Here is a 26,873-nt window from a genome sequence, read left to right as displayed (position 1 = left end):
ATAGTTCTGCACCCGCAAGGGTGTGTTTGCCATTTGGTCCAAAAGAATGATGCGTGTTTCCTGTGTTTACAGAGATTCTGATTCTTTTGTCCTGGCTGGCTGATACCTATGTTCATTTATACAATATAAAAAGTTACACTTTCCTCTACAATATGAAAATGAACGTATACACAAAACTAAACAGTAGTTCCAAAACTAATACTAAATCAAACCTTGATGTGACCTTGCTTGCTTTTATTCTGATAACCTTTACAAAAGATCTAAACTGTATAAACCCTTGAGTGATGACTGAGACCAAGATGGGCATTCTTCTCTTGGGAGAAATATAGGGTAGGCTGCCTGGCTTCCTAAATATTTTAAAAACATCTGAAATTAGAATGTTCTTTTTGTAATGTCATGAATTTTCTACCTCATTTTGATAGAGAAAATTCTGTTCTATTTAGATGAGCTCTGCAGGAGACACAGCCCACTGGGTGGTCACAAATTTGGCTGAAGAATCACTCCCCAGGAAGACAGCAAAAGCAAGGAGCGCTCTACCTTCCTAAACTGTGGCCAGACCGTCTTGCCCAGTTAACGTAAATCTCAGGTGTGCAGCTTGGCACTTGCCACTCTGTTCCTTTCTTCTTGGGGAAAACCGTTATGGTTTGGTCAAACCTAGAAAGGAAACAAATCTAGGCAAGGATTGGTAGGACGGTACCATATAGGTATCTTTAACAGAAAAAGTCACTTAAATCCTTCAATTTCAAATATTTCAAAAGTTAGATTTCTGGGGTGCCTGGGTGGCTTAGTCGGTTAAATGTCCGACTTTCGCTTAGGTCATATCTCGCAGTTCGTGGGTTCGAGCCCCGCGTCGGGCTCTGTGCTGACTGCCAGCTCAGAGCCTGGAGCCTGTTTCGGATTCTGTGTCTCCCTCTCTCTCTGACCCTCCCCTGCTCACGCTGTCTCTCTCTCTCTCTCCTAGAAATAAATAAAAATATTAAAAAAAAAAAAGATTTCTATATGGTATATTTCATATTAAATACAATTCACTTTATATATTACAGAATAAAATGCTAAATTTTAATTTGATGGATATTATGCTTTAAGTAGGATTTCATTGGCTTTTCCTAAAAATGTTGAAAAAGAGAAAAGTTATGCAACAAATTTTATTTAGCATAGTCAGTCCCAACATTCAGCACAAAAAGTTTACAGAGGATAGAAAGTGCATTAATAAAAGCCAGTCTTTACCAAAAGAAAACAGAAAATATATTATTGATTCAAAATATTTTACACTTGGATGATAAACTGCAATAACTTATTCTGGGCACCTACTGATAAGAGAAAGAAAGAGAAGAAAAGAACGCTTTAAGAAGAGCTCAATCTCCAGCTGCTGGCAGAGAAGTCAGTAGAGGTCACTGAGACCGGCAGTCTTTCTTGCTTTCTGCATTAGTGCCCTCAGCTGGAACTGTTTACGGGACAGAAGACGGACATGCTGGGAGGGGGAAAAAGTTTCAACAGTTTAGAACGGATTTGATGAAGGCAGAAAGTATCACACAGTTTGTAACCTAGATGGGATCAGAGAACCCTAAACTCATATCACTTTCCTTTGGAACCAATATTTCATTACATGTAGCTTTTTTAAACTCTTTTGTAAACTAGACTGATGCTGGCAGGCTGTGTTAAGGAAGTGCTCTCCTGAGACCCTGTAAAGGATTACTTCACAGGGAAGCATGACATTAAAGAATCCAGCTCAGGATTCTAGCTCAGGAGTTGGAACTACATCTTGAGATTAACCAAGATACCAGGGTAACCTGAACTGCAACCCTAACAAAAGTTACAAAAACTGTTACGACCATCTGCACTTGGCAAAAAGCAGGGGAATGAGCGGCCTAGACCAGTTCCTGTCCAATGCCTAGCAAGAGCATGCCTCTCTGGCCTCTCCTGAGTCTCTGATTTACACCTGGGCATTCGTGTGCTTGCACCAGGTCCAAGACTCGTTTGGTCACTTAATCACAGCAAGAAAGGCAAGATCGGCAAGCGAGCCGAGCAGCCAGCCGGCCTTGCGTGTACACTGAGGCAGCTGGATCAAATTCCCTGAGGATAGCTGTCATTCTTCCTAAAACCACACTCTTCACGATCCAACAGAGAACAGGAGCCAAAGCTGACTCACTGGATCTTTACGTCTGTACGTTAGGGTGAAGCCTAAAACAACCTTCAGTCAGAAGGGCTCTGGTACGAGCAGGGCAGCCCAATACTTTGCAGTGCTATTTGATCTGGGAAAACAGGCCTAAGATCATGCAACTCTAAGAAAATGAACAGGGAAAAATGAAAACAGAACCCAAAACGGGTGGGGTAGTCAGTGATCTTAATTTAGATGGTGTAGGGCCTGCAAGAAGCAAGGGGAACTCTGACTGGACCTGACCCACCCGGGCGGCGCCGCCTGCTGGGAAAACAAGAATTACTACATTCCGCTTGGTGCTGCCTGGGGGGTGGGAAGTGCAGCCACTAGTCCACCTTTCTTCCCCTCCCAGGGAGATCCTCAGCCCTGCATAGGTGACCTGACACTGCCCCCGGCCACAGATCTCACTTGCTGTCTTTGGGAACACAAGGGAATTTAACTTCCCCTATGGAGAAACCGCCTGTTTGAGGTTTTCAAGGTCAGTGCCTCTAGAGCATGAGTTCTGAGATCCTGGAAAGCAGGGTGAGGAAGACATACCTTCAGGAAGACATCCAGATCTATTACTCCCCGTCTCAAGGCTTCTCCCAGGTAAAAGATAGTGTCTTCAATAGCATTTTCTTCTGCATACAGATTTAGGATTTGTTTGTATAGTGGGGCTGTGGGAATGATAACTTCATCAATATCGTTGTTTTCAGACTGATTTTCCATTTTCTCCAGAGCAGAACTGAGTTCTTCATCCTTCTTTCTCAAAAGTTCTATGTTCTTATCAACCTCAGCCTGAAAACAAAGCAGTGCAAGCATGATGCCTTCATACTAATTGTACATAATTTTCTGCCAGTCAAACATCTACAGCTCAACTCTACAGGAACAGACTTGCGAAATAAAAAAGCAATACTTAAACAACTCAGGGTCAATGTTAGTATTTCAGATAACATACTGGCCAAAGGCAGAGGAGAAGGTGTGATGTAACTTGCTGAGTGAGACGGAATAATGTTGAAAACACCAAGCTGAGCATGTCCAGTGGCAGCGATAAGCTTGTCACTTATCAGTGACAGACGATGTTGCAAACTAAGCCCTCAGACAAGATATTTTCCTGCAGGAGGCTCCTGACATGAAAATCATAAAGGAGGTCTTTCTTCCAAACAAGCGGGCAGCTGCTACAGAGGGGTAATTTCCCTCAGTCTATACAGAGGACTAACCCAAAGAACCCAACACTTGAACTTTAGATAGAAGATAGTGCTGGTGGTCGTGGGCTCCCAGCTGTACTGGTGTCACTTCCCTGACCTTCTGAAAGCAGCTGGCTGTTGTGCAGCTCACTCCCCACACTAGAACCGTTTCGTAAGTCTAGTGTGTACCACACAAACTACTACCCCCAGGGCCCTCAGGCACTGAGTAACGCTTCAGCCTTTTCATCAAAATGCACATTTGTAGGAATAGACTCTCCCTCATGGGAATGAAAGTGGTGCCTGAAGCTGGCACTTATGACGCTAGGGCTTCTATTTCATCATTAAACAAAAGGTCACAAGGGCATAAAAATGATAAAAATGTGAGAAAGTTTAAGAGCTAAGGGGGGCATGCGCTATGGATGACCGAGTTAGAAGGGCTCACTGAAGAGGATTTAAATTTAGTTCAAATGACATTTGGAAACAAAAAAGAAGTGACCCTTAAGTCTGTACCCAGTCTGCAGATCTTCTTCATGTCTTAGAACTCTCTCGAATTCTTATTTCCTGGTAACTGTCTGGCAACATCAGGCACTGAACAATCCTCCTTTGAGTCAGAACCTCGTCCCTCAGGGTGAAGGTACAAGTAGAAACAATTTAAATATCACCCGCCTCCCCACTGCAAACACAGGCTCCATTTCTAACAAGCTATACAGAAGCTATATTCAAATGCTTAAAGACATGTATAATTTTCTCAACTCTTACTAGACCCACACTGTCCAGGGTGACCAAGGTGCAGCTATCTAAAAGTCACAACTATTCATTAAGTTACTTACTACTTCTTGATCTAAACGGGTAACCATCTCTTCCAGTTTCTGGTGACCTTTTTTCAGGTCTTCCTCTGTTCGTTTCAAGGCATTGAGCTCGGCCTGGGCACGATCCATCTCTTCCTTCATCCGCCATCTCAGCTTGTCACTGACGGCTGAGATGAGGGAGGCTCGGATGGTGTCCTCACTGATGGTGCCATCCCTACTGGGTCCTGCACGGGAAAAAAGCAAAAACCACTTGCTTCTTTCCCAGGCACTTTCTATTCCTTTCATAGGACAGAGTGAGTTGAACTTTCAAAGTGGGAGGAAAGAACAAATGGGATAAATTTATGCCAAAGAAAAACACTTGATTCAGGTCAAGTGCATTGTCAGGTTTCGCTAAGCTGAAGGAGAGAGGAGCCCACCGTAGAGGCCAGCAAGAAGACTGAGAAGAGACCATTTCATTGATGTAAGGGTAATAAGGCTTCCCTTCACGGGTTTTACTCCTTTGCTCTTTACCGGAAGAACAGGAAAGAACAAATGAGCAAAAGAGAGTGATGTACAGAAAATTCAACAGCTGATGAACTTCTGTTTATTATCAGATTCTTTACTATGCTCTTCAAAATATCCCTCCCCAGTCAGCATCTTATATCATTTTCTTGCATATTTCATATCAAATAAACTTATCCCTCCAATACTTGCTTCAAAAGGTCCTCCCGATAACAGACGTATACTCATCATGGCTACCAGTGTTCTTCAGTTAGGCTCCTGATTCAGCAAACATGTAAGGGGTGTTGGTGGGGAATTCTAGTTATCTGTCATTGCTTACCATGAATAAAAAATGATTACAGACTAGTATCACTTCTACTTGGGGCTCAAAGTTTTTGGTGACAATTAGTTATATCCATCAGGGGGAAAAAACACTCCTTTAGTCTGTTTGCAAAATGTATCCAAACTCTTACCATTCATGTTCCCATCCATTATAGGACTGCTTCCGGTACCAAAAAGGTACATGGTTTCTAAAATAAAATTGAGCTTTCCAGATGCCAGGCAGCCAGCTCCACAGGATCTTCAGTGTCCTGTTTGTTCACAGTTCTTGCATTCCATAGCTGGTTGGTCACCCTACTTTTTAATTAGTAAAGCTGTCTTACTACAGAAGCTGGTTCATACCAGGTTTTGCTGAATGTTTTTCTGCCTTTTTGCAAATAACGCTCGAACACTCTGGCATTCTCTGGTTTCATAGATTTTGAAAGGAAAAGGCTAAGTCTAAATAGCTCTGCCTTTTTTTCTTTCTTTTTTATTTCCACCACAGAAAAACTGTTTTCTCCCGACTTGGGGTTTCTTCTTCTTCCAAGTGAAAATGAGTACAGTGTCTCCCATGGCCAGGTTTTCCTAGGAGTGTCCTTCACCCACCTGTCCTGAGGACACTGCTTGCACACGGTGACAGGGAGAGCCCAGTACCAGACTCCCAGAGTGCACTACTTCTCACCCCAAGGGCTTCCCCTCTTCCCTGCTAGAACCCTCTTGCTGAGGAGAGCCCAGAGAAGCATCCATCCTACAGGGTTCACAGAGAGGTAGTTAATTCCTTCTATGATTATTAACATATAAATCCTTAAGGTATATACTTTCTAGAAATCATTTCTCATTTTACAAAAGAACTATTTTGTATTTCTGAAAAGCAAAAGTATAAACTCAGGTAACTTGTGCTTTGGAATTCAGAATGGTAAAACAAGTGGGCAACCACATTTCCCCTAAGAAGACTGAGCTCTTGTTTTTCACATCTGTGGCCTCTTAATACCTAACTTTCCCAAAGGTTGTCATCGATTTAGCAACTGCTGCACCACCTCTGGGCTCATTCCCCTAATTTTTCTTGCCATTTTCCTGTCTGACCGCCTCTTTATTCATGTCCTCCCCTATACAGACCGGGAGGACTCTAGCAACTCTCTCCCATTCACTAATTCATGGCTCCATGCATTCCTTCTTGCACCTTTGACCTCTCTCTACACCCCTCCTGTTTCCTGTGAGCAGCTCCCCTCAGCCTCAAGTTCCTGTCCATCTGTCTCATTCAGGCTCTCTGCTGAGGTGGCCTTTCTCACATTCTGTCAGACTGCCAGGCCGCCCAACTCCAAAGGCCTCGCCTGCCAAACCTAACCTGATCCAAATCCTCAGTCCTTCTGACTCTTAAAGCCCTAGCCTTCTTCTATCATCTTGCCACAAAGGCAAAAATCCTCAGTATATCTTCAAAGGACTGAAACCATCAGGTGGGAGTTTTCCACTGTCTTTTCTCCCACTCTCCTTTGGAACAAGAATCCTTACTCCTTTAACTATGGAACTATGGCCTGACTCCTCACTATTCCTTCCCTTTTTCAGGAAGACAACTTGTATTCCTCTAGATCCTTCGGAAAGACCATCTGATTAGTCTAAGCACAGTGACTGCTTTTTCCACTCTGGTCTTGGCTAAGGAAAGGTCCATTTATTCACCTCTCTTCCTAGCCCAGAGCTGTGGACAAATGCTATTTGAAATGCTGTTATCTCTAGTTCTTTCCTCTGAGTTCAAGGCCAGTCTCATCTAACATGACTTTAATGCATACACATTCTCAAGGGGAGGTGATACTATTCCTCTAAGAGGATGAAAGCTGGTTCTTAGGAAGTGAAAACATCGTGTTCTTTTCATGTATAGAGTGGAGGTATACATACAGTACGTAAACAGATATAGAGTATAATATATAGTATTAAATGTTCATGGGAGGGATGATTAAGGAAAAAAAAATGTCTAAAAAGGCTCCTGAGGAGGACGATGAAGAAAGAAAGGTTAAGAAACACTGCTGTAATGTGATTCTTGCTTTTCTACCAGGTATTTTGCTGGCCTTGTCACCATGTCCCAATCACATCCCCCAAATTATGGTCTAGATTTGCTACAACACTTAAATTATACTAATTACAGCCTGCAAAAAAGGCAAACTTCCTGAAGGCCTTGCAAGTGCTCTACGTACCTGCTGGATGATCCTGCTGTTTTCTGTAGCCACCTACCTCTTTCATTAACAAACTCTCAAGTCATTCTAACTAACAAAGACAGCTGAATGTTCTTAAATATCAGATCCCATCTTCTACCATTAAATACGGTTAGGACTAACCTCCACTAGGGGCGCCTGGGTGGCTTAGTAGGTTAGGCATCCAACTTCAGCTCAGGTCATGAACTCACGGCTTGTGGGTTCGAGCCCCACGTTGGGCTCTATGCTGACAGCTCAGAGCCTAGAGCCTGTATCTCCCTCTCTCTCTGTTTTCCCCCACTTTCTATCTCTCTGTCTCTTTAAAATAAAGATTAAAAAAAAAAAAGACTAATCTCCACTAATGATCTTCCTCTATTTGCCATAATTAATTCCTAATAATACTTCTTACTGTATTTATCAGTTTAAAAACATACTTTGAGCTTTAAAAAATACCCTAGACTACAAAAAAAGAGAAAGGTATATTTTTAAAAGATTAGGATCTGCCAAAAACTTCCTACCTGATACTATAATTTCAAAATGGGAAGGGCAGCATGGATCACTGGACAAGGAGGCACGTGCTTACCTAAACCTGGGCTGGGCCACCACCCGTTACAAATCAGGAATTGGGGATTCCTACACTCTTGAGTTTTTGCTTCTGTTGCAATAGACAATAGGTCATAAACTCAAAGGTAGGTTGTTACAGAAACAATTTAATGTTTATTCCATCCTGTATTAAATTGTTTCAATAAATTATTTTTCAGATTTAACTGCAATTAGCATATTTTTTCTAACCTTTTCAATTTATTGTGAGAAACTAAAACCATATATCGGTTTTCACCTCCTTGGCAAAAATGGCGGACCAAAGCAAGTCAGAGAGCTTGAATTCTGGCAGCGTTTCCTGGTAAAGATTTGGCTGTCCTGCTGGGGACAGGAACAGTATCTTGAACGAATTTGACTTCTGAAGGGCTTAGCACTGAATTGTGATAGCTGCTCAGGCAAAATTATCTGAGTAAATGGAGGCACTGAGTGTTAAAATGTGCACTGTGAAATATTTTACTCTATTGTTTGCTTTTCAACACCCCTTCCAACACATGTCCCTTCCAGGCAGTAGAGCCGTGTGGCTAATCATATGCAGCAGTTAAAGTGTTCCATTTATCTGTGTAGAAGTCATCTGAAGTAATAATGGATTAAGGGTCTTTTTATAACTAGCCAGGGTTTCTCTCTCTCTCTCTCTCTCTCACAAACAATCAAGTTTTGTTAAAATTATTACACTAAAATGGATCAACTTACACTGATGTGAAGTTTTAAAATTTCTTTTGAAAAATACACATTTAAATTCTGGAATTTATATTGTTTCTCTTATAAAATACATGAAAACCAGTGTTAATATACAGCACCAAATAATGCCTTCCAAATAAGTCTCTAGCTAAAGCCATTAACACTCAAAATGGCAACCACGCTGAGGCAGCAGTTGCCTGCTTTCAATAAAGGTCACAGTTCACCCGAGGAGGGTAGAAATGCCAAGATTAGACCTTGTCCTTTCCTCTGCCACACACAGACCTTACATACAGTATATCTAAAGACTTTAAATCCATCTACTTTCTAAAAAGAACTGTAATTAAGATCTGAAATATGAATTCCAAAGAAGAAAATCTATTAAAATTCAAAACTCTATGCACCTTGACACTTTAGGGACTGTTTACACAAATAAGAAAAGAGATTTGGTAAAAGATTCTCCTCTGCTCGATCACTTTTCAAACCAAAATTTTTTCCCTCAAATGTCTTAAGAGAAATTTTAATTTTCTTTATACCTGTTCTAACAAGTCTTGGGTTAAGAAGAGTCTGTGGCAAATTGCCACACCTCAAGTCCCAACACACTGACCTTTACCCATTCAGAGTCAGATTTCTTAAGTGCCCTTCTACAATTCCAGATTAGCAGCCACTGAAAAGGTAACAATGATTTTGAGAAACAGTCCTAAGCAAAACCTCATTTAAATGTCAGGTAAGATCCAATTATTGAACCTAACCCCTAGGAACTACAACATAATTAAAAAAAAATTTTCCCCTACTATTAGGAACCCAATATGCTACCCAATGGATCTGATAATTCAACAAATAATTTAGGCCAGTATCTTCAAAGTGCACTAGTATAGACTACTAGATTTAAAACTATCTTTAAACATTTAAGACAATCAGTTTTATTTACCTAACAGTACTTACTAAATGATCACTGTTTCCTGTAGCTCAAAAAGATCATTTATATTAGAGAATCCAGAGTAATCCCAAAGTAAAGTTACAATGTAACTGAACAGTAAACTTTAAACACATTCAGTTTATTTAAAAACAAAAACAGTTCATCCCTTTCTTTCTCCAACTGCTGCCATCTGGCACCCACCACTCTGTTCTCTGTATCTACGAGCCTGGCTTGCTCATCTGTCTATTGCTTGGCTTACTTATTTTTAAGATTTCACAAATAAGCAACATCATATAGGGGCACCTGGGTGGCTCAGTTGGTAGAGCATCCGACTTCAACTGTGGTCAAGATCTAACAGCTTGTGAGGTCTAGTCCTGCATCAGGCTCTGTGCTGACAGCTCAGAGCCTGGACCTGCTTCAGATTCTGTGTCTTCCTCTCTCTCTCCATGCCTCTCCCGTGCTCACTCTCTCAAAAATAAATAAAAAACATTATAAGCAGCATCATATGACTTATTTCTGTCTGACTAAACAGTAACTTTTCTGAACTCTAATCAGCAAAAGTGAATCACCTGGACAGCATTTTTACTTCTGGATGTTACTTACACAGATGCACACAATGGTCTTTGGTTTGGCATTTGTGCTACAGATCAAACTATGGAGCCTAAGCAATCCCAAATGGTAATTTACTATATATACTCAGAACCGGATCAAGCCCATCTGGATCACTGGATCAAGCCCTATTATTTCCTTTTATAATAAAAACACAGAAAAATAGGTCAATCTCTCATACAGGAAGAACATTCAAATAACTATATGAATAAAGGCATTCTCATTCATGCTATTAAGTGCACACCTGGCAAATTCATTAAGCTGCTTACAAAAGGCTTCTATTTATAGTCTATGAATATGTAAGCTTCTAATCTACTACCAGCCTCTGTGTGGGCTATGGAACTTCTCTTCCAAAGAAATCAGGGAACCAAGCAGGCTCCATAATGTTAGCGCCGAGCCTGATGTGGAGCTCCATCTCACGAAACGTGAGATCATGACTGGATCCAAAATCAGATGCTTAACCAACTGAGCCACCTAGGGGCACCTCAATGTATCTTTTAAACACTCTCAGAGCATTATTCTTTGTTTAAGCTCTAGAAAGTTTCTGTAACCACGATCAGTAAGAAAAAAGTATACTTAATGAAAACTGTCAGGTTTACACTTCTTGGAAAAAAAAAACACCACAAAGAAAAGTTTACACTAGTTTACATAAAAATTCAAGTTTTCAACAGTAGAGGTAAGAAGGTATAACCTCATTAAAACAGGACACCAAAGTAGTAGCTACTACAAAAAGACATGGTGCTACACAATCAATTATCATAAAAGCTGAGAGGCGCTACTAGCAGGCGTAAGCACACAGGCCAATTAATTTGAAGGACAGTAAAAAATTCCATCCCTTGTGGGGGGGAGGGGGGATGGGCATAGAGGAGGACATTTGTGGGGATGAGCACTGGGTGTTATGTGGAAACTAATTTGAAAATAAACTATTTGTAAAAAAAATTAAAAAATTAAAAAAAAATTCCATCCTTAAACAGATGGGTCAGAATCAGTCATTGCTTAAGATTATTTTGTGAGAAAGAACATTTTAAAAACCTACAATGTTAGAAGTATCAACTAACCCCAGGAAGCCAAATGAATCTTGTTCTCAAAATCTTCAAACACAAAAAAAAAAAAAAGAAAAAAAGTTAAAATCCAGTGTTAAATTAGATAAAGCCCTTTTTTTAAAGCTTTCATAATTTATTACTGTTTGGATTTCTGCAGCAGATAAGGTTTTTACACAATTAGCACAGCAAGCCCCTTAGCAAGCAAGCCCTCACTGACTGCCCATAATGGAAGAAAATGCTACTTTACCCTGAAGACAAGGCAGGTCTTCCCAAAGGCAGTCAGTCTGTGAAAGACTGGGGGACAGGGGCCCAAGCCCACACACAAACAAGTGTGAACCATCACACCCACACTGAGCGGGGTGCCATATTCGGGAAGGACAATTTTTGTATACTAACCTCATTAATGTAGGATGACAAGAGAGGGAAGACCAGTATTAGACAGAAAACCTTGTCATGTTTACTAGCCTCAATCCTCAAAGGAATGTTACTCACTAGGAAGCTTGTTTTTTTTCAAGTTTTTTTCCTCTTTATTAAATATGGACCAATGAATGGAAAAGCATAGAAATAAGTCTGCTGCAGCATTTATGGGATTTTCTGCTCCTAACATTTAAAAAATATATATATATTTGATATATATTTGTGATAATTGAATATAAATATATATGTTTATATATATTTATTTAATGTTTATTTTGAAAGAGAAAGAGAGAGGGAGGGGGAGGGGGGAGAGAGAGAGAGAGAGAGAGAGAGAGAGAGAGAGAGAATGAGCAGGGGAGGGGCACAGTGAGGGAGCAAGAGAATCCCAAGCAGGCTCCATGCTGTCAGCACAGGGCCTGACACGGGCCTTGAACTCACCAACCATGAGATAATGACTTGAGCTGAAACCAAGAGTAGGACACTTAACTGACTGAACCACTCAGGTGCCCCTCTGCTCCTAACGTTTTAAAAAAAAGACTTAAACAAAAGCCAGTTTCTGAAATGTCTTTTAATAGTACCCTACCAAACTTATTGTTTTTGATCCTTGTTTAGGATTGAGTTTAGGAATGAAATTTGAAATGACATGATTAAATTCTGATGCTGAGATAATATAGTACTAAGAAGATTTCTAAAAGAAGTTCTAGAGGAGGTATTGGCTTTAACTTTAGGGGTACCATTCATAATTTTCTAGGAAAGCATGGAGGCCAGATTGCCTCCTGTTGTGTGTGTCACACATAGCATACGATAACCCAATGATTAAGAACACACCTTTTAGTTATTTTAGACAAAACTACATGAATTATTTTAAACATCATTCCATATAAGACTGTGTAGGTGTGCTAATTTGGACCCTGATAAAGTATAATTCTTTGCCCAAAATTCTTACACATATAAGGGTATTCATATATTTAATAAGGTATTCCTATATCAAAGGCATCAGGGTGAGTGTGATGACTATCATCAATTGAATACTTGTATGTTTCCCTAAGCATCTTGCTTAATAACAGCTCCCAGCTAGGATTTTCCCAAAGGAGGACAAGAAAAAAAAAATGGTGGGGATAAGCACTCTTCAATGTTGCTACTACTAAACTGTAACAAACTAAAAACCATACTATATGTATGTTAAAGGGTCTAAAGTCTAGTATTCAGAATTGTAAATTAACTATAATCATCTACATAGCCTCCTGAAATAAATCAACCTCCAAAGAGAACTTTCACACTGCTGAGACTAGGGCTGAGGGACTGCCAAACTCTTAAACCTTCATGCATCTGACGGGGCCAGAAAGGCTGGTGGTGGGGGTGGGGGGCTGACACCACCTGATGCCTCACCTGGTGCTCCTACCCATCAATTTTTAGGTATTTTGTATGTGAGATGGCTTAATTAAGGGATATCTATCTTAAATATATGTATATCATGTATCAGTACCGTGGACAGAGTCCAATCTTATTTGCTCTGCCAGTAATAAAATAAAAATAAAATCTTTGTGTTAAGTATCAATACGTATTACCAGTTATACACACACACACACACACACACATATACATAAAACTGGCAACACACACATATATATCTTTTTTGGCAATGTAAACAGATTTCTTCATTACTGAGTACCAAAGTATGTAACAAATTCAGTGTGACATAAAGTAACTTTTCAACAGAGTCTAGACAATGTAGAGAGACCTCAAGAACTATCGTTTTGAGGTTTTGCGGAAATTCGTCTTGGTTTGTAAACGTAAAATCCATTATAAAAATAAAGTTTGGTTAGCATACACTGAATAGCTATCGCTAACACTAAATAATGATATTTGTGTGTTCTGTTTTAAAAACAGTCAAAAGTTAAATCTGATTTTGGCCCTAACATATCTCTCTGTAAAATATAAACCGAAGTCCTAGGGCAGTGTAACAACATAAAGGAAATGTCGTGTAGCAAGACCAGTAAGTTAAGAAACACCCAATGGCTTTATGCTACTGACAGATTTTTAAAAAAAGAAAAACTCTGAGCTAGCCTGCTTGGGAACTGAAACACGGCTGTTGAGATCTAACACATGCACTCATATCACAGGGGAGGGGACACTGAAGCTGACAGGGCTGATCAGAAATCACACAAGGCTCTCTACCACCATGACGGCCAAAGCTTATGTTGGCCATTATTACTATCAGTTAACAACTGATACAGGAATACAGGAAAAGTTAATGATATACATCCTAAAAGCACACAGACTGAGTCAAAGAACTCTTTCTCAAGGTGTGAATTATTACACAGTTCCTTTCAAGGATGAGAATCTTAAAGACAGATCCAAGTGTCCAAAGAACAGATTCTACTCAGGATCAAGTCGTAGGCCAGAAGCACCTCATTTTGTTATTTTCTCTCCTCAAAGTTTCAAAACACTGAAGTAAACCAGAGGTGAGACACCTGTAACCACTCTCTGATAAAAGGACACCACTGATATGAGGCAAACCTGAAGACTCTAGCACAAAGCAAGTACAGCTGACGGTACATGCTCTGATATACTTCACACACGTATTCCTAACACGTGGAGGTTTCCCTGAGTGCCACCACACTTTTCAGAGTACCATACTGGACCACACTATAGTAACATTTTTGGACATTTGCTTGATAAGTCTTTGATCTTTCTTAATCCAGATTATTACACCCAACAACTTCATCATTCCCTCGTCACTGGCACCCAGGTGCAGCACCAGCACATCAGATCAGATCCGGCGGACGGTGCCATGCGAGAATCAAAGTGGGAATTAACTGATCCCACATCACGCCACTCTTTCCTACCCAGTGCAGTTTGGAGTTCTCCACTGGAATGCCCAGTTAGGGACTAAAGCTTCTCTTGAATACCTATTTGTCAGCCCAGAAAACCTACAAACAACCACACATCCATACCTACTTCTGCTTTCTTCTGGCATCTGCTATTAAGAGAACATAAACAGGGGCGCCTGGGTGGCTTCAGTCAGTTAAGCGACCGACTTCAGGTCATGACTCAGGTCATGATCTCACAGTTCGTGCATTCAAGCCCTGCGTCGGGCTCTGTGTTGACAGCTCCAAGCCTGGAGCCTGCTTTGGATTCTGTGTCTCCCTCTCTCTCTGCTCACACTCTGTCTCTCCCTCTCAAAAATGAATAATGTTAAAAAACTTAAAACAAAACCACAAACAACTATTAATGTTGTCTCCTAAACTTATTCTTTATAACTCGGTGGCAGTCAAGTAATTTTAAACCTCTAAAATCAGAGTTCAGGTTATCGTTTAGTTTTGGCAATGCCAACTTGGTGACAGTTATATGCTTAGTCCTAGCAAAAATGATTCACTTGAAATTTTTTTTAATGTTTATTTTTTTGAGAGACAGATGGAGCATGAGTGGGAGTAGGGCAGAGATAAAGGGAGACAGAATCCCAAAGCAGGCCCCAGGCTCTGAGCTGTCAGCACAGCATCTGACACAGGGCTCGAACTTATAGGTCACGAGATCATGACCTGAGCTGAAGTCAGACGCTTAACTGAGCTACCCACATGCCCCTAAAATGTTTCACTTTAAACCAAAGAAACAGAAATTTAAAATTTTAAGTTCTTCAAAATTTAATTTTTATCCTCAGATATCAAGAAAAGTTTATCTTTCTTCTGACACCTTTGTTGATAAATAATGCTCACAATGGAAAGTTGTCCAAAGTCCACATCTTCTCCCACTGATTTTCCAGTAGAGAATGTTTTTGGTAGTCAATTGCAAAGATGATATACAAAACATACACCTCATCTTACAATGACTTCTAGGAAAAAGTTGAGTTACAGATCACAGCTCTTCCCTCTCTTATGTAATACAAGTGTATTAAAATATCACTGGGGTACCTGGGTGGCTCAGTTAGTTAAGCGACTGAGTTCAGCTCAGGCCATGATCCTGTGGTTCACGGTTTGAGCCCTGCGTCAGGCTCTGTGCTGACAGCTCACAGCCTAGAGCCTGTTTCGGATTCTGTATCTCCCTCTCTCTCTGCTACTCCCCCATTAATGCTCTGTCTCTCTCTCTCTCAAAAATAAACAAACATTTATATTTATATATATAATTACAACTGCCCAGACCCAATGGAAAAGCACCATCAACAGGTTTTTCATTATTCACAACAGTCTTCACTGCTTAGTCAATGCCTCAGTGAGCTCCAACTTCACAAAGATGATTTTGAGTCAGGTTAGATAGGAAGCTATCTGCCCTGATAACAAAAAAGCTATAAAATGAAATGACAAAACAAACATATTTTCTTTTAAATGGTTAACATCCACACTGATTGGAAAGAGGTGTTTAAAAAAATGTTTTTTAATGTTTATTTATATTTGAGAGCGAGCGAGTGAGTTCAAGTGGGGGAGGGACAAGAGAGAGAGGGGGACAGAATCTGAAGCAGGTTCCAGGCTCTGAAATGTCAGCACAGAGTCCGATGCAGGGCTTCCACTCACGAGCTGTGAGATCATGACCTGAGCTGAAGTCAGACGCTTAACCAACTGAACCACACCTACAGGCGGCCCAGAAAGAGCTGTTTTAAGTCCCAATACCTGCATTTGTCCTCAGTCTTCACTACTTTGTCTGAAGAGGTTGTTATAAGGAATGTAATCTCTATTACTTCATTTTTAAATGGTTCTTTTGTTTCAGTACTGTCGGTGATAGTTAAATACCAACATATGCACAGGCATCCAGATCAATAATAAAAAGACATACATTAACGATGATTTCAATCAGGTGTTTGTTTTATATTGTAAAATAAAAACTTATAAAGTGAAACTATCAAGTCCCACAAAGTTTAAGAATAAATAAACCACATTCATTTTTTTCTCATGGCCTTAGTATAGAGAATAACATCACAAATCCCATGACCACCTGTGTATTGAGAAAATGTTGACTATTTGTGAACTCTAATATTCAAATAATACTTTTATGTTTCTGCTTTCCTATACTATAGGTTTTTTGTTTGTTTGAGAGAGAGAGAGAAAGAGATTGATTGAATCCTAAGAAGGTAGAGAGAGAGAAGCAGGGCTCATGGTCACTGGAAGCAGGGTGTGAGCTCACCAGATGTGGGACTTGAACTCACGACTCATGAGATCATGACTTGAGACAAAGTCAGATGCTTAATGACTGAGCCACCCAGGTGCCCTGCATTACATTTCTGAAGCTCAACAGTGTTGTGCACAATGTACTGTCAGAACAATGAAAAAAATCAAGTAGGCAAGCAACAAAGACAGAAGAACAATACACATTAAAGAATAATCAAGATTATAATAAACTGTTTCTAGCCTAAGAAAGTACTCTTGAAAAAATATATAATGTTAATTTCTTTGATAACTTGTTCTAAAAACATAAATATTAGATGTAATTTTAAATATCCACATTCCTGTTTTTTGGGTATGTGGAAATAACCTACTCTAAGGTATAAAGTGCTTCCTACCTACTATTTGAAATGAGCCAACATATAAAAGACTGTTAGAAACTGAGGTTCTCTAGAAATCATCTCAATGAAAACCGGGTGACAAATAGCACTACTCCCATTTCTAACTCAAATCTTTTAAATTATATTATAGAAAACAACCTACATTACAGTAAGTTTGAGGACACTTTTTAAAAATGTTTGAGAGAGAGAGAATTCCAATCAGGCTCCTCACTGTTGGCACAGAGCCTGATGCAGGGCTTGATCCCATGAACCAGTAGATCATGACCTGAGCTGAAATCATGCTGGATGTTTAACCAACTGAGTCACCCAGATGCCTTAGAACATTTTAATAAATTCAAACCATGCCACTAGAACACCAATAACTAGAATGTATCAGTGGCAAAAACAGCATTAGAAAGGAAAGATACTTACATCAGATCTTGGGATGATTACATCACAAGATCATACACTCATTTAGGCACTCAGCAAAATATTTACTTATTTACTGAGGAACTTCTATATATAAAGCACTATTCTGGATAGTAGGAGTGTGTGTGTGTGGTGGGGGAGGGCAGGACAGGGGTTGGTGGTGGGGGCCAATTAGTCAGGTAGGCACGACTGCTCCATGTAAAGGAAATAGGCAGTGGCCCTCCTAACAAGGAAGAATCCAGAAAAGAAGAGGAGGAGGAGACGAGGTCAGAGAAGTAACAGGGAGGAAAGCAGGATCATGCAGGGCCGCCTAGGCCTAAGAACTCTGGACTGAATTCTGAGTGAAATGGTGAAACACTGGGAGGTTTGAAGCAGAGGAGCGACACAGTTTATGCTTTAATAGGATGTTGACTTAAAAACAGATTATACGTGCCAAGGACAGACACAGAAACCTTTTGGGAGGCTTTTGAAATAAATTAGATGAGGGACAATGTGGTGACTTGGATCTGCACTGGGTATGATCAGATTCTAGATAGATTCTGTAGGCAGTAAGTTCCTGATGAGGTATCAAGGATGATGCCAAAGTAAGAGTAGTGTGTAAGTATCAGTGGAGACGGGGAAGCTGTAGAGAAAGATTCAGAGTTTAACCTGTCCACGTTGGGTTTGAGATGTCTATTAAATATCCAAGTGGAGATAGTAAGAAGGCAGCTGGCTATAAGGATCTGGAGTTTGGGAGAAAGGTATAGGCTGCAAGCATACATTTGGGAACTGTGGGGATAGAAATGGTATTTAAAGCTGAGACTGGTGGAGATCACCAGGAGAATGAGTGCTATGACTAATGACTAAACCAGGGAAACTCCAACATTAAGAAAAGGAGGGATGGGGCGCCTGGGTGGCTCAGTCGTTTAAGCGTCTGACTTCGGCTCAGGTCATGATTTCATGGTTTGTGAGTTCCAGCCCCACGTCGGGTTCTGTGTTGACAGCTCAGAACCTGGAGCCTGCTTTGGATTCCGTGTCTCCCTCTCTCTCTGCCCCTCCCCGGCTCATGCTCTGTCTCTCTCTCAAAAATAAACAAACATTAAAAAAATTAAAAGGGGCGCCTGGGTGGCTTAGTCGGTTAAGCGTCCGACTTTCGCTTAGGTCATGATCTCGCGGTTCGTGGGTTCGAGCCCCGCGTCAGGCTCTGTGCTGACTGCCAGCTCAGAGCCTGGAGCCTGTTTCAGTCTGTGACTCCCTCTCTCTCTGACCCTCCCCTGCTCACGCTGTCTCTCTCTCTCCTAGAAATAAATAAAACATTAAAAAAAAATTAAAAAAAAAAAAAAGGAGGGACCTGTAAAGAAGACTGAGTATGAGTACTAGTGAGCTAGGAGTAAAACTGAGTATGGGGTCCTAGAAAACAAGAGAGGAAAGTGTATCAGGGAAAGAGTAACCAACTATGTCAAATGCTGCTGATAAGGCCAAGTAAGTGGAGAATAGTAGTAACTCCCTGTTGGATTTAACCTCGTATAAGTCATTAGTGACCTTGACAAAAGCAGTTTTAGTGGAATGAATGGCATGAAGGAAATCCCAAGTGGAGGCTTTAAAAGAGAAAAGGAGAAGAGGAATTGAAGATAATTGTTTCAATGAGTTTTGCCGCAGAGGAGAACCAAGAAATGGAACAGTGGTGGGAAAGTGGACTTGAGAGGAAGATTTTTTAAGGTTAGTTTAGGGCAGATTTTGTGTTTATGAGAGCAATCTAGTAGAGAACCCAAATGAGTGATGAGAGGGAAGAACTGCTGAAACACTATGCCTACAGGTGGTGGCAGACAGGCACGCAGCAGGGTGGGGATCTGTACAGACTCTCATAGTGCTAAATAGTCTCAGCTGAAGAAAATTAAACTTCAGGTAACTCAATTAAGCAACACTAAAAAGCAAGAACTACTGGTCTGTAATAATTTGCAACATGTCCAGTAGTGCTTTCTTCTCCAAAAGATGTTCATCTGTTTTTACATATAACCAGGCTAGGGAAATCTAAGTACTGTATCTGTTATTATTTCTACACACACAAAGTTCATAGATAAAAACATGTGACCCACAGCAAAGAGTGAAAAGAGCCAATCAGATTTATTTTTATGCCTGGGTAGAAGGCTCATTTATATAATGATAAATCAATCATATACTTCAAGTTTTGGATTATAGGACATTGACCATTAAGGGTTTTTCCTGCAACAAGGAAGAATATTCTAGTATTTCACATGTAAAAGTGAATGGCGCTTCTCACAACAGGAGACTCTGCCCTTCCTTATGGGAGAAACACAATTTTGAAGGGTACTTACCAACAGTGGCCACTGGAGGCTGGGAAGGGTACTGAGAACTCGCTGTGGCAGGATACTGACCACCAGGTGGGTAAGGACAGCCTGGGTAGCCACTAAAAAGAGAGCAAAAAACATTAAATGTTAATATGACTCAACACTAAAGTATCTTTAAGAATCCCATTCAAGAAGTTAAGCTTGACATGTTGTTTTATCAGTTAATGACTTTTAGAGGTACAAGTCTCTTCTCAAGCAAAGTTGTATAAAAATTCCATCAATGACACTGGATTTACTCCTAGGTAAATGGTTAAAATCTCTTGGTTGGCCATGGTTATTTGAGGGTCATCTTCACAGGAAGAGAAAGCAACCGGAGTATTTCTTTTATTTTTATTTTTTTACTATTTTATTCATTTTTAGGAGAGAGAGAGAGAGACAGCGTGAGCAGGGGAGGGTCAGAGAGAGAGGGAGACACAGACTCTGAAACAGGCTCCAGGCTCTGAGCTGGCAGTCAGCACAGAGCCCGACGCGGGGCTCAAACCCACGAACCGTGAGATCATGACCTAAGCGAAAGTCGGACGCTTAACCGACTAAGCCACCCAGGCGCCCCGCAACCGGAGTATTTCTAAGGGCAGTTCAACAGGATCAGAACTGGAAGCAACCAAAATTTTGTGAGAAAACTTTCCCATTGGGAAATCATATTATTTAATATATATATATATTTTGCCTGTGGTTCACTTGATAACCTTTGCAAATATGATCTGCAAATTCTCCTTAAAGTTTTAAAAATTTTCTTCTCACTCTATGGATAGTTTGTGTCACTCACGTATTCGTATCAGAGTGAGAAGGAACTTTCCTTACAAGTATTCTCCTCCAATCTTTTATCCAACACTGTTTTCTAAATATCATTAACAAATGATCACTTGACAAATGGTCATCTTTTACTAATGAACACTAAATATAACTTCCTCCTATAGTCCTAAATTCGCATTCTGGAAAAACACTTGAATGGCAGAAGACTTTCAACATTTCCCCCTCTGTCTTCTCTTCTCTTCTTTAAGTGATCTTTTAAATTCCTTCAACCATTCTTCACAAGACATGATTTTTAGGTCTAATCACTCTTCTCTGAATGCTCACTAGTTTGGTGGTGTTTCACTTACAATGGAGAAGAAAAGTAAAACAAGATGATTACTAGCTACCTATTAGTTTGACAACAAAATGTGATTAGCCATCAGATCTATGACATTTGCAATTCTAATCAATACGTCTTCTACAAGTCCATTAAAATTACTGATTAAAAACAGCCAGTTCAGGACCAAGAGCTCTGAGTTCTGAGTCAGTAATCCATTTTTAGTATAGTGTCTCACATTCTACTATTTATACTACCAGCTCACATTTTATAAATTGTTCCCAAGAAAAAAATTTTGTACTGTTTGGTCAAGATTCAATGTAATCACAATACCATCTCACCTTTCGGTATATAAAGCAAAATCAAAGAAGAAAAAAATGAAGCATTTATGTTCTTAGCAGACAGATGCCAAAGGCTACTGAATGGTACTTTTATTTCTAGACTTTAGTAGCCCTGCTGCCATGGTGCAAGAAAATGGTGCCCATCTTCCTGATATTTCTCAGTCTACAGTTTTGAAAACTGGGATAGGAGTGTCTGGGTGGGTGGCTCGGTTGGTTAGGCGTCTGACTCTTGATTTCAGCTCAGGTCATGATCTCATGGTTTGTGAGATTGAGTCCTGCATTGGTCTCTGCGCTGACAGCACAGAGCCTGCTTAGAATTCTCTCTCTCTGCCCCCTCCCTGCTCATGTGCATGGGCACTCTCGCTCTCTTTCTCAAAATAAGTAAACATTAAAAAATACTGGAATAAATGTGCTCTTTTTTTCTGGGGTTATTCCCATTTTGTACCTTTGTAAAGACAATCTGTGATCATTGCTGAATTTTTCAGTAACCAGTATAAAACTTTTCTAGGTCTACAGATATTAGCTTCCAAGAACTCCCTGGTCTCTTAGTTCCATTTTTTTCCTTCATGGTTATTCTCTGTGTTCAGGGTTAAAAATTTTTCTTGAGTAAATAATTAACTGAATAGTACTATTTCTATATTTGTATATTATTAAACAATTTGCCCTAGGTAGCAAATCTTTTCCAAACTTTTAAAGAGCCCTTTTTAAACTAAGTATTTACAAAGATTTTCCAACACTCTTATATTCCTTTTTCTTTATGTACTCCTTCAAATTCTACTACTTATTATATTTAACGCACTGTTTCTAAGTGCTTGTGTAGGTGCTAAGATATGAATCCATTTCTTCCTCAATCCTAATAGGATCAAGGAAACAACAAATGCTAAGTAAACATTCAGGAGATGTAGAATGGGAAATCACTATCAGGAAATCAGGGAAGGTTTCGGGAGATCTATACTATCAATGAAAGTTGCACCTTTATTCTCTTTAATTCCTTTAATCATAACTCTTTATTCTCCAGTCACACCACATACAGTGTTTCCCTTTGCTTTCCCAGGATTTTGGGGGGCTTCACACCTTTGCTTACATAAAATGAGTGGGCCGGACTTGAGAACTGGTAAATATCCCTGAAGCCATAAAATGTTATCACTCTTTACTGCTCCCTCCACCTTTAAACACTGAGTTTCCTTCTGTGTGTGTGTGTGTGTGTGTGTGTGTGTGTGTGTGTGTGTGTGTGTGTGTGTGTGTTAATGTTTATTTATTTTGAGGGGATGGGGGAGGACAGAGAGAGAATCCCAAGCAGGCTCTGTGCTGTCTGTGCAGAGCCTGACATGGGGCTTGATCCCATGAACTAGGAGATCATGACCTAAGATGAAAATCAAGAGTTGGCTACGTAACCAACTGAGGTACCCAGGTGCCCCTGAATTTCCTTCTTTAAGGTCATCCTCATAAATCAGTTCTTTCATTTACAAACTTATCACTGAGGTCCCACCTTCAAAGCAGATGTGAAGTTCTGTTTATCGCAGCACTTACCATTTTCTGTCTTTTCTGATACCAGGAACTGGTTCCTAAGATCTTATTACATGCTTGCTAGTACACATACCCAAACTGGAACAACTATTCTTGACATACCTTTCAGGTTCCTTGTATACATGCTGCAGGTGCTAAATTAAATTTTCAAAGGATCTTAAGATTTGGAAGAGAACTTAGAGATCATCTAGTCCAACTTTCTATAGCAAGAATAAAGACTCATATTCATTGTTTTAAGAGAAAGATTCTTCTTGAGTCACTGATTTATTAATTCTCCTTTAGGACAAAGGGAGAAGAGAAAGAGGTTCTGAAGTTCTTCGGCCAAAACCTTTTATATACAGAAAGAAACAGATCGCAGTTTGAATACTGTTACCCTTAATGATTCATCAGCATATTATTTACATTTTGAGATTAAAAATTACATTTCAAAGGAAAAAACCTGTCAAATTTCTGAAAAATAGCTGTCTCAAAAAGCAACTTCTTGGGATGCCTGGGTGGCACACTGGTTAAGCATCCAACTCCTGATTTCAGCTCAGGTCATGATCTCCCAGTTGCTGACCTAAAGCCCCGCAATGGGCTCTGTGCTGACAGCAAAGAGCCTGCTTGAGATTCCCTCTGCCTGTCTCAAAAATAAACATTAAAAAAAAACCTTAAAAAGGAACTTCTTACAAATAACCTCACAAAAGACACTGTCATAGTTACCTAAGTGAATAATATTTATAGTTTTTAAAATTTTTTTTTAATGTTTTATTTATTTTTGAGAGAGAGAGAGAGACAGCATGAGCAGGGAAGGATCAGAGAGAGAGGAAGACACAGAATGCAATGAGAGGCTCTAGGTCCTGAGCTGGCTGTCAGCTCAGAGCCCGATGTGGGGCTCGAACCCATGGACCGCGAGATCATGACCTGAGCTGAAGTTGGACGCTTAATCAACTGAGTCACCCAGGTGCCCAAAGACTTACAGTTTTGTAATATTTTCCACCTTCAATTTTATCTATGAGTTTCTTTGAAATGGCTTTATTGTTCAAAAGCCCACTTTCTTACTATACTTCCAACAACCATTTCCTTAGGTCCAAAGTTCCTTCTTACCAGCAACTATTAATTGTGATGCCTTGTCATTTCAAGGCTTTAGACAAGAAGATCCAATTTCTAGAACTAAATTAGAAAATTAAAGGCCTCAAGAAATCTAAAACTTATAGCCTGTTCATAAATTACAATCACAGGAATCTTTCTTTATTGTCCCTGAAAGATGTTCATCTAGTCTCTGTTTACATCTCTAATGTAACAGTATGCTTATTACCTTATAAAGCAAATCTCTGAAATTAAGAAAGACCCAAAACTAAGATTGCTGAATTTCACTTAGAAAATCCTGCATGGGGCGCCTGGGTGTCTTAGTTGGTTAAGCGTCCGACTTTCGCTTAGGTCATGATCTCACGGTTCGTGGGTTTGAGCCCCGCGTCAGGCTCTGTGCTGACTGCCAGCTCAGAGCCTGGAGCCTGTTTCAGTCTGTGACTCCCTCTCTCTCTGGCCCTCCCCTGCTCACGCTGTCGCTCGCTCTCTCTCTCCTAGAAATAAATAAAACATTTAAAAAAAAAAAAAGAAAATCCTGCATATTTTATATGTACATACATCATATCTATGTAGCCAGGAAATCTGGCTACATTTACCTGTAAGGGTTATATGAAGCTAAAAACAGATAAGCAGGGTTAAAAATTTCTTGTTAATAAAGTAGCTAGAAATCTCTTCTGGGCACCAGTATATGGCAGTCTTGCATTTTAAGTCAACCCAAAGACCACCTCTGAAATATACTCTTAGATTACCACTGAAATGAGTACACATTTGAAACATGGATTAATAATTATTTCTCATTGATTTTGTGTGTCTTACTCATAGACTGATCTCACTATTAACTTACCTGAGTTATGTTATCATCAAATGGGTAATAAAAGTTGGTAGTACATACAGTCTGTGAATTAAATGAGTAAATACCACGGGAACAAGACTGACCCCATTATGTAAACCATTAAGTCATTCCCTGTAATTTACAAAAAAGGGGAATTTTTTTTTAAAGGGTATTAAAGTATTTTTCTCCTTGGTTGAATTCATTAAAATTAGTATTCCATTAACCTTTCAGCTATCTATCCTAAATATATAAAGTTCTTAAAAGGGAAGTAGCAAACAAGGATTTCAAAGTCCAAAACCAATCAAGGTCATTGTCATTATCCCACTCCTTCCTTGTCTGTAAACACAATGGAGCTGCACGTTTCTAGAATGGAAAAAAGTCCTGAACTACATACATACCGTAACATTTCACCAATAAACCATCTTACCTTCCACTAAACTGAAACTAACTTTACTATGATGCCCTAAGTAAGCACCCATTATTTTGATTCTAGAACTAAAAGAATTTCTAATTATTCAAAAGATTAATTTTTCATTACCTGGGATTGGGAGGATATCCAGATGGATATGCAGAGATCCCACTTGGCATGCCTGGGATATAGGAAGCTAAAAATAAGTTTTGACATTTTAAAATAATATGCATAGTCCTGGGTATATAGGCTATCAAATAAGACATACATCACTATCAAATCACTGCAAAATTTCATACAGGTAAAGAATCCAAATCTCAGCACCAAAACAAAACAAAACTCCATCCATATTAGTTCTTTACTGCAAGCAGTAAGTATCTTCAAACCAACAATTCTCAAAGCATTAAATGAGTTATGACTTTACACACAACAATCTCAACAAGGAATAGCTGACAAACAGGTCACCTGGTCAGCTCTCCACTCTCTCAAAGAGTCTGTAACCTGAGACAGCAGCTGGTTCAGTTGGAATTTAGAGGAAGGGAATTCTGCCCTCCTTTGGTCCAACGTCAGCTTCTTGGAAAGTGACCTTTTTATTATATCTAAGAAATCTTTTGATATTTCTTGTAAGACCATGTTGACCAATTTGCACAGCTGGTTTTGTTGGCTTGACTGAGAACTTTAAAAGACTTCAAATTACTACAAGAAATCCTTTATGAAACTTATGAACTTATATTCAGCCAGACTGGTTAAAAACAAAACAAAACCTTGGCAATATTGGGGAAACTTCAAATCTAGTAAGCTTAAAGAATGGTTGTATATATAAAGTTTACGTATTTATTTTTGAAAGAGAGAGAGCACGAGCAAGAGCGAGCACACGAGCAGTTGAGGGGCAGAGAGAGAGAGAGAGAGAGAGAGAGAGAAAATCCCAAGCAGGCTCTGTGCTGTGCTGTTAGGCAAAGCCAGACTTGGAGCTCAACTCCAGGAACCATGAGATCATGATTGGAGCCGAAACCAAGAGCTGGATGCTCAACTGACTGAGCCACCCAGATGCCCTGATTCATATATTTTTTAAGGAGAACACTAAAGACCTAGAACTAGTTAGTGGTGCCAAGAGACTAATCAACATAGACGAAGAAAAAGTTAGTTTTGGCCTTAACTGGAAATGACTTGTCTGAGAATCAATTTACCCTCAGTGAAATTTTTCATTATGGATACAATGGTGAATTAGCTCTTAATCCAATCAATAAATATTCTAGTGCCTTCTATGTGACTGGCACCAGGAATTTGATGAAAACAAAAAAAAGAAAGAATTCCTGACTTCAAGTTACTTAGGGTCTAGTGGGTGAGAAAAGAATAATAATAGAGAGTGGTAAGTGCTACGACAGGAGAAGTACAGAGTGCCGTGTGTGTGTGTCCAACTGAGCCATACAGATGCCACAAGAAATGAACTTTTTAAGCACAGAATATAAGTGGTTGGGAGAAGTATGCTGGACTCTGACCAAGGCCCTTAGAAATCTTTACCAGAGTAGCTAAGCATACATCTGCAAATGTCAGTGTTCATAGTCTTCCTGTTAAAATGAACTATAGTATCATAAGTAAATTTTTTCTTAAGTATAATGAAGCTAGGATGATGTTCAATGCTATTTCAGAAAGGGAAAATACCTCCCAAAGTGTCTCAATTGCTGGATTCCATAAGACATTTTTTCTTCCTGGGCAAAACACAGTTTTGTTTTAAGTTAATTTACTTATTTAGAGAGAGAGAAAGAAAGGGCATGCATGCACATGAAAACAGGGTATGGAGAAAGGTTTGGAGAGATCGATCCCAGGCAGGCTCTGAACTGTCAGCACAGAACCCGATGTGGGGCTCAAACTAATGAACTGTGAGATCATGACCTGAGCCAAAATCAAGAGTCAGACATTTAACTGACTGAAACACCCGGGCACCCTGAGCACAGCTGATCTTTAAGAACATGAAAACATGAGGCTTCTATTTAATCTCA

The 26,873-nt window shown here is 39.8% G+C and overlaps 2 protein-coding genes across 2 annotated transcripts in view; both read right to left on the bottom strand.

The window, feature by feature from the left end:
- Positions 1-8,027, bottom strand: part of LOC144229143 (serum amyloid A protein) — a 218,577-nt gene extending 210,550 nt beyond the window's left edge. The window contains exon 1 of the mRNA XM_077761113.1: positions 8,024-8,027. The gene's annotated coding sequence lies outside the window, so the exon portion shown is untranslated. The remainder of the gene's footprint in view (positions 1-8,023) is intronic.
- The window catches only part of TSG101 (tumor susceptibility 101), a 43,969-nt gene continuing 18,223 nt past the window's right edge, over positions 1,128-26,873 (bottom strand). The window contains exons 6-10 of the mRNA XM_077761111.1: positions 25,003-25,069; positions 19,595-19,686; positions 4,155-4,357; positions 2,696-2,935; positions 1,128-1,471 (exon numbers count right to left, since the gene is read on the bottom strand). Of these exons, the coding sequence (XP_077617237.1) occupies positions 1,382-1,471; positions 2,696-2,935; positions 4,155-4,357; positions 19,595-19,686; positions 25,003-25,069 (692 nt within the window). The 3' untranslated portion in view covers positions 1,128-1,381. The remainder of the gene's footprint in view (positions 1,472-2,695; positions 2,936-4,154; positions 4,358-19,594; positions 19,687-25,002; positions 25,070-26,873) is intronic.

The sequence above is a fragment of the Crocuta crocuta genome, unplaced genomic scaffold, assembly GCF_008692635.1.
Source record: "Crocuta crocuta isolate KB4526 unplaced genomic scaffold, BGI_CrCroc_1.0 scaffold233, whole genome shotgun sequence".
NCBI lineage: Eukaryota > Metazoa > Chordata > Mammalia > Carnivora > Hyaenidae > Crocuta > Crocuta crocuta.
The sequence above is the reverse complement of the archived record's forward strand: the minus strand, read 5'-3'. Positions and strand labels throughout refer to the sequence as shown.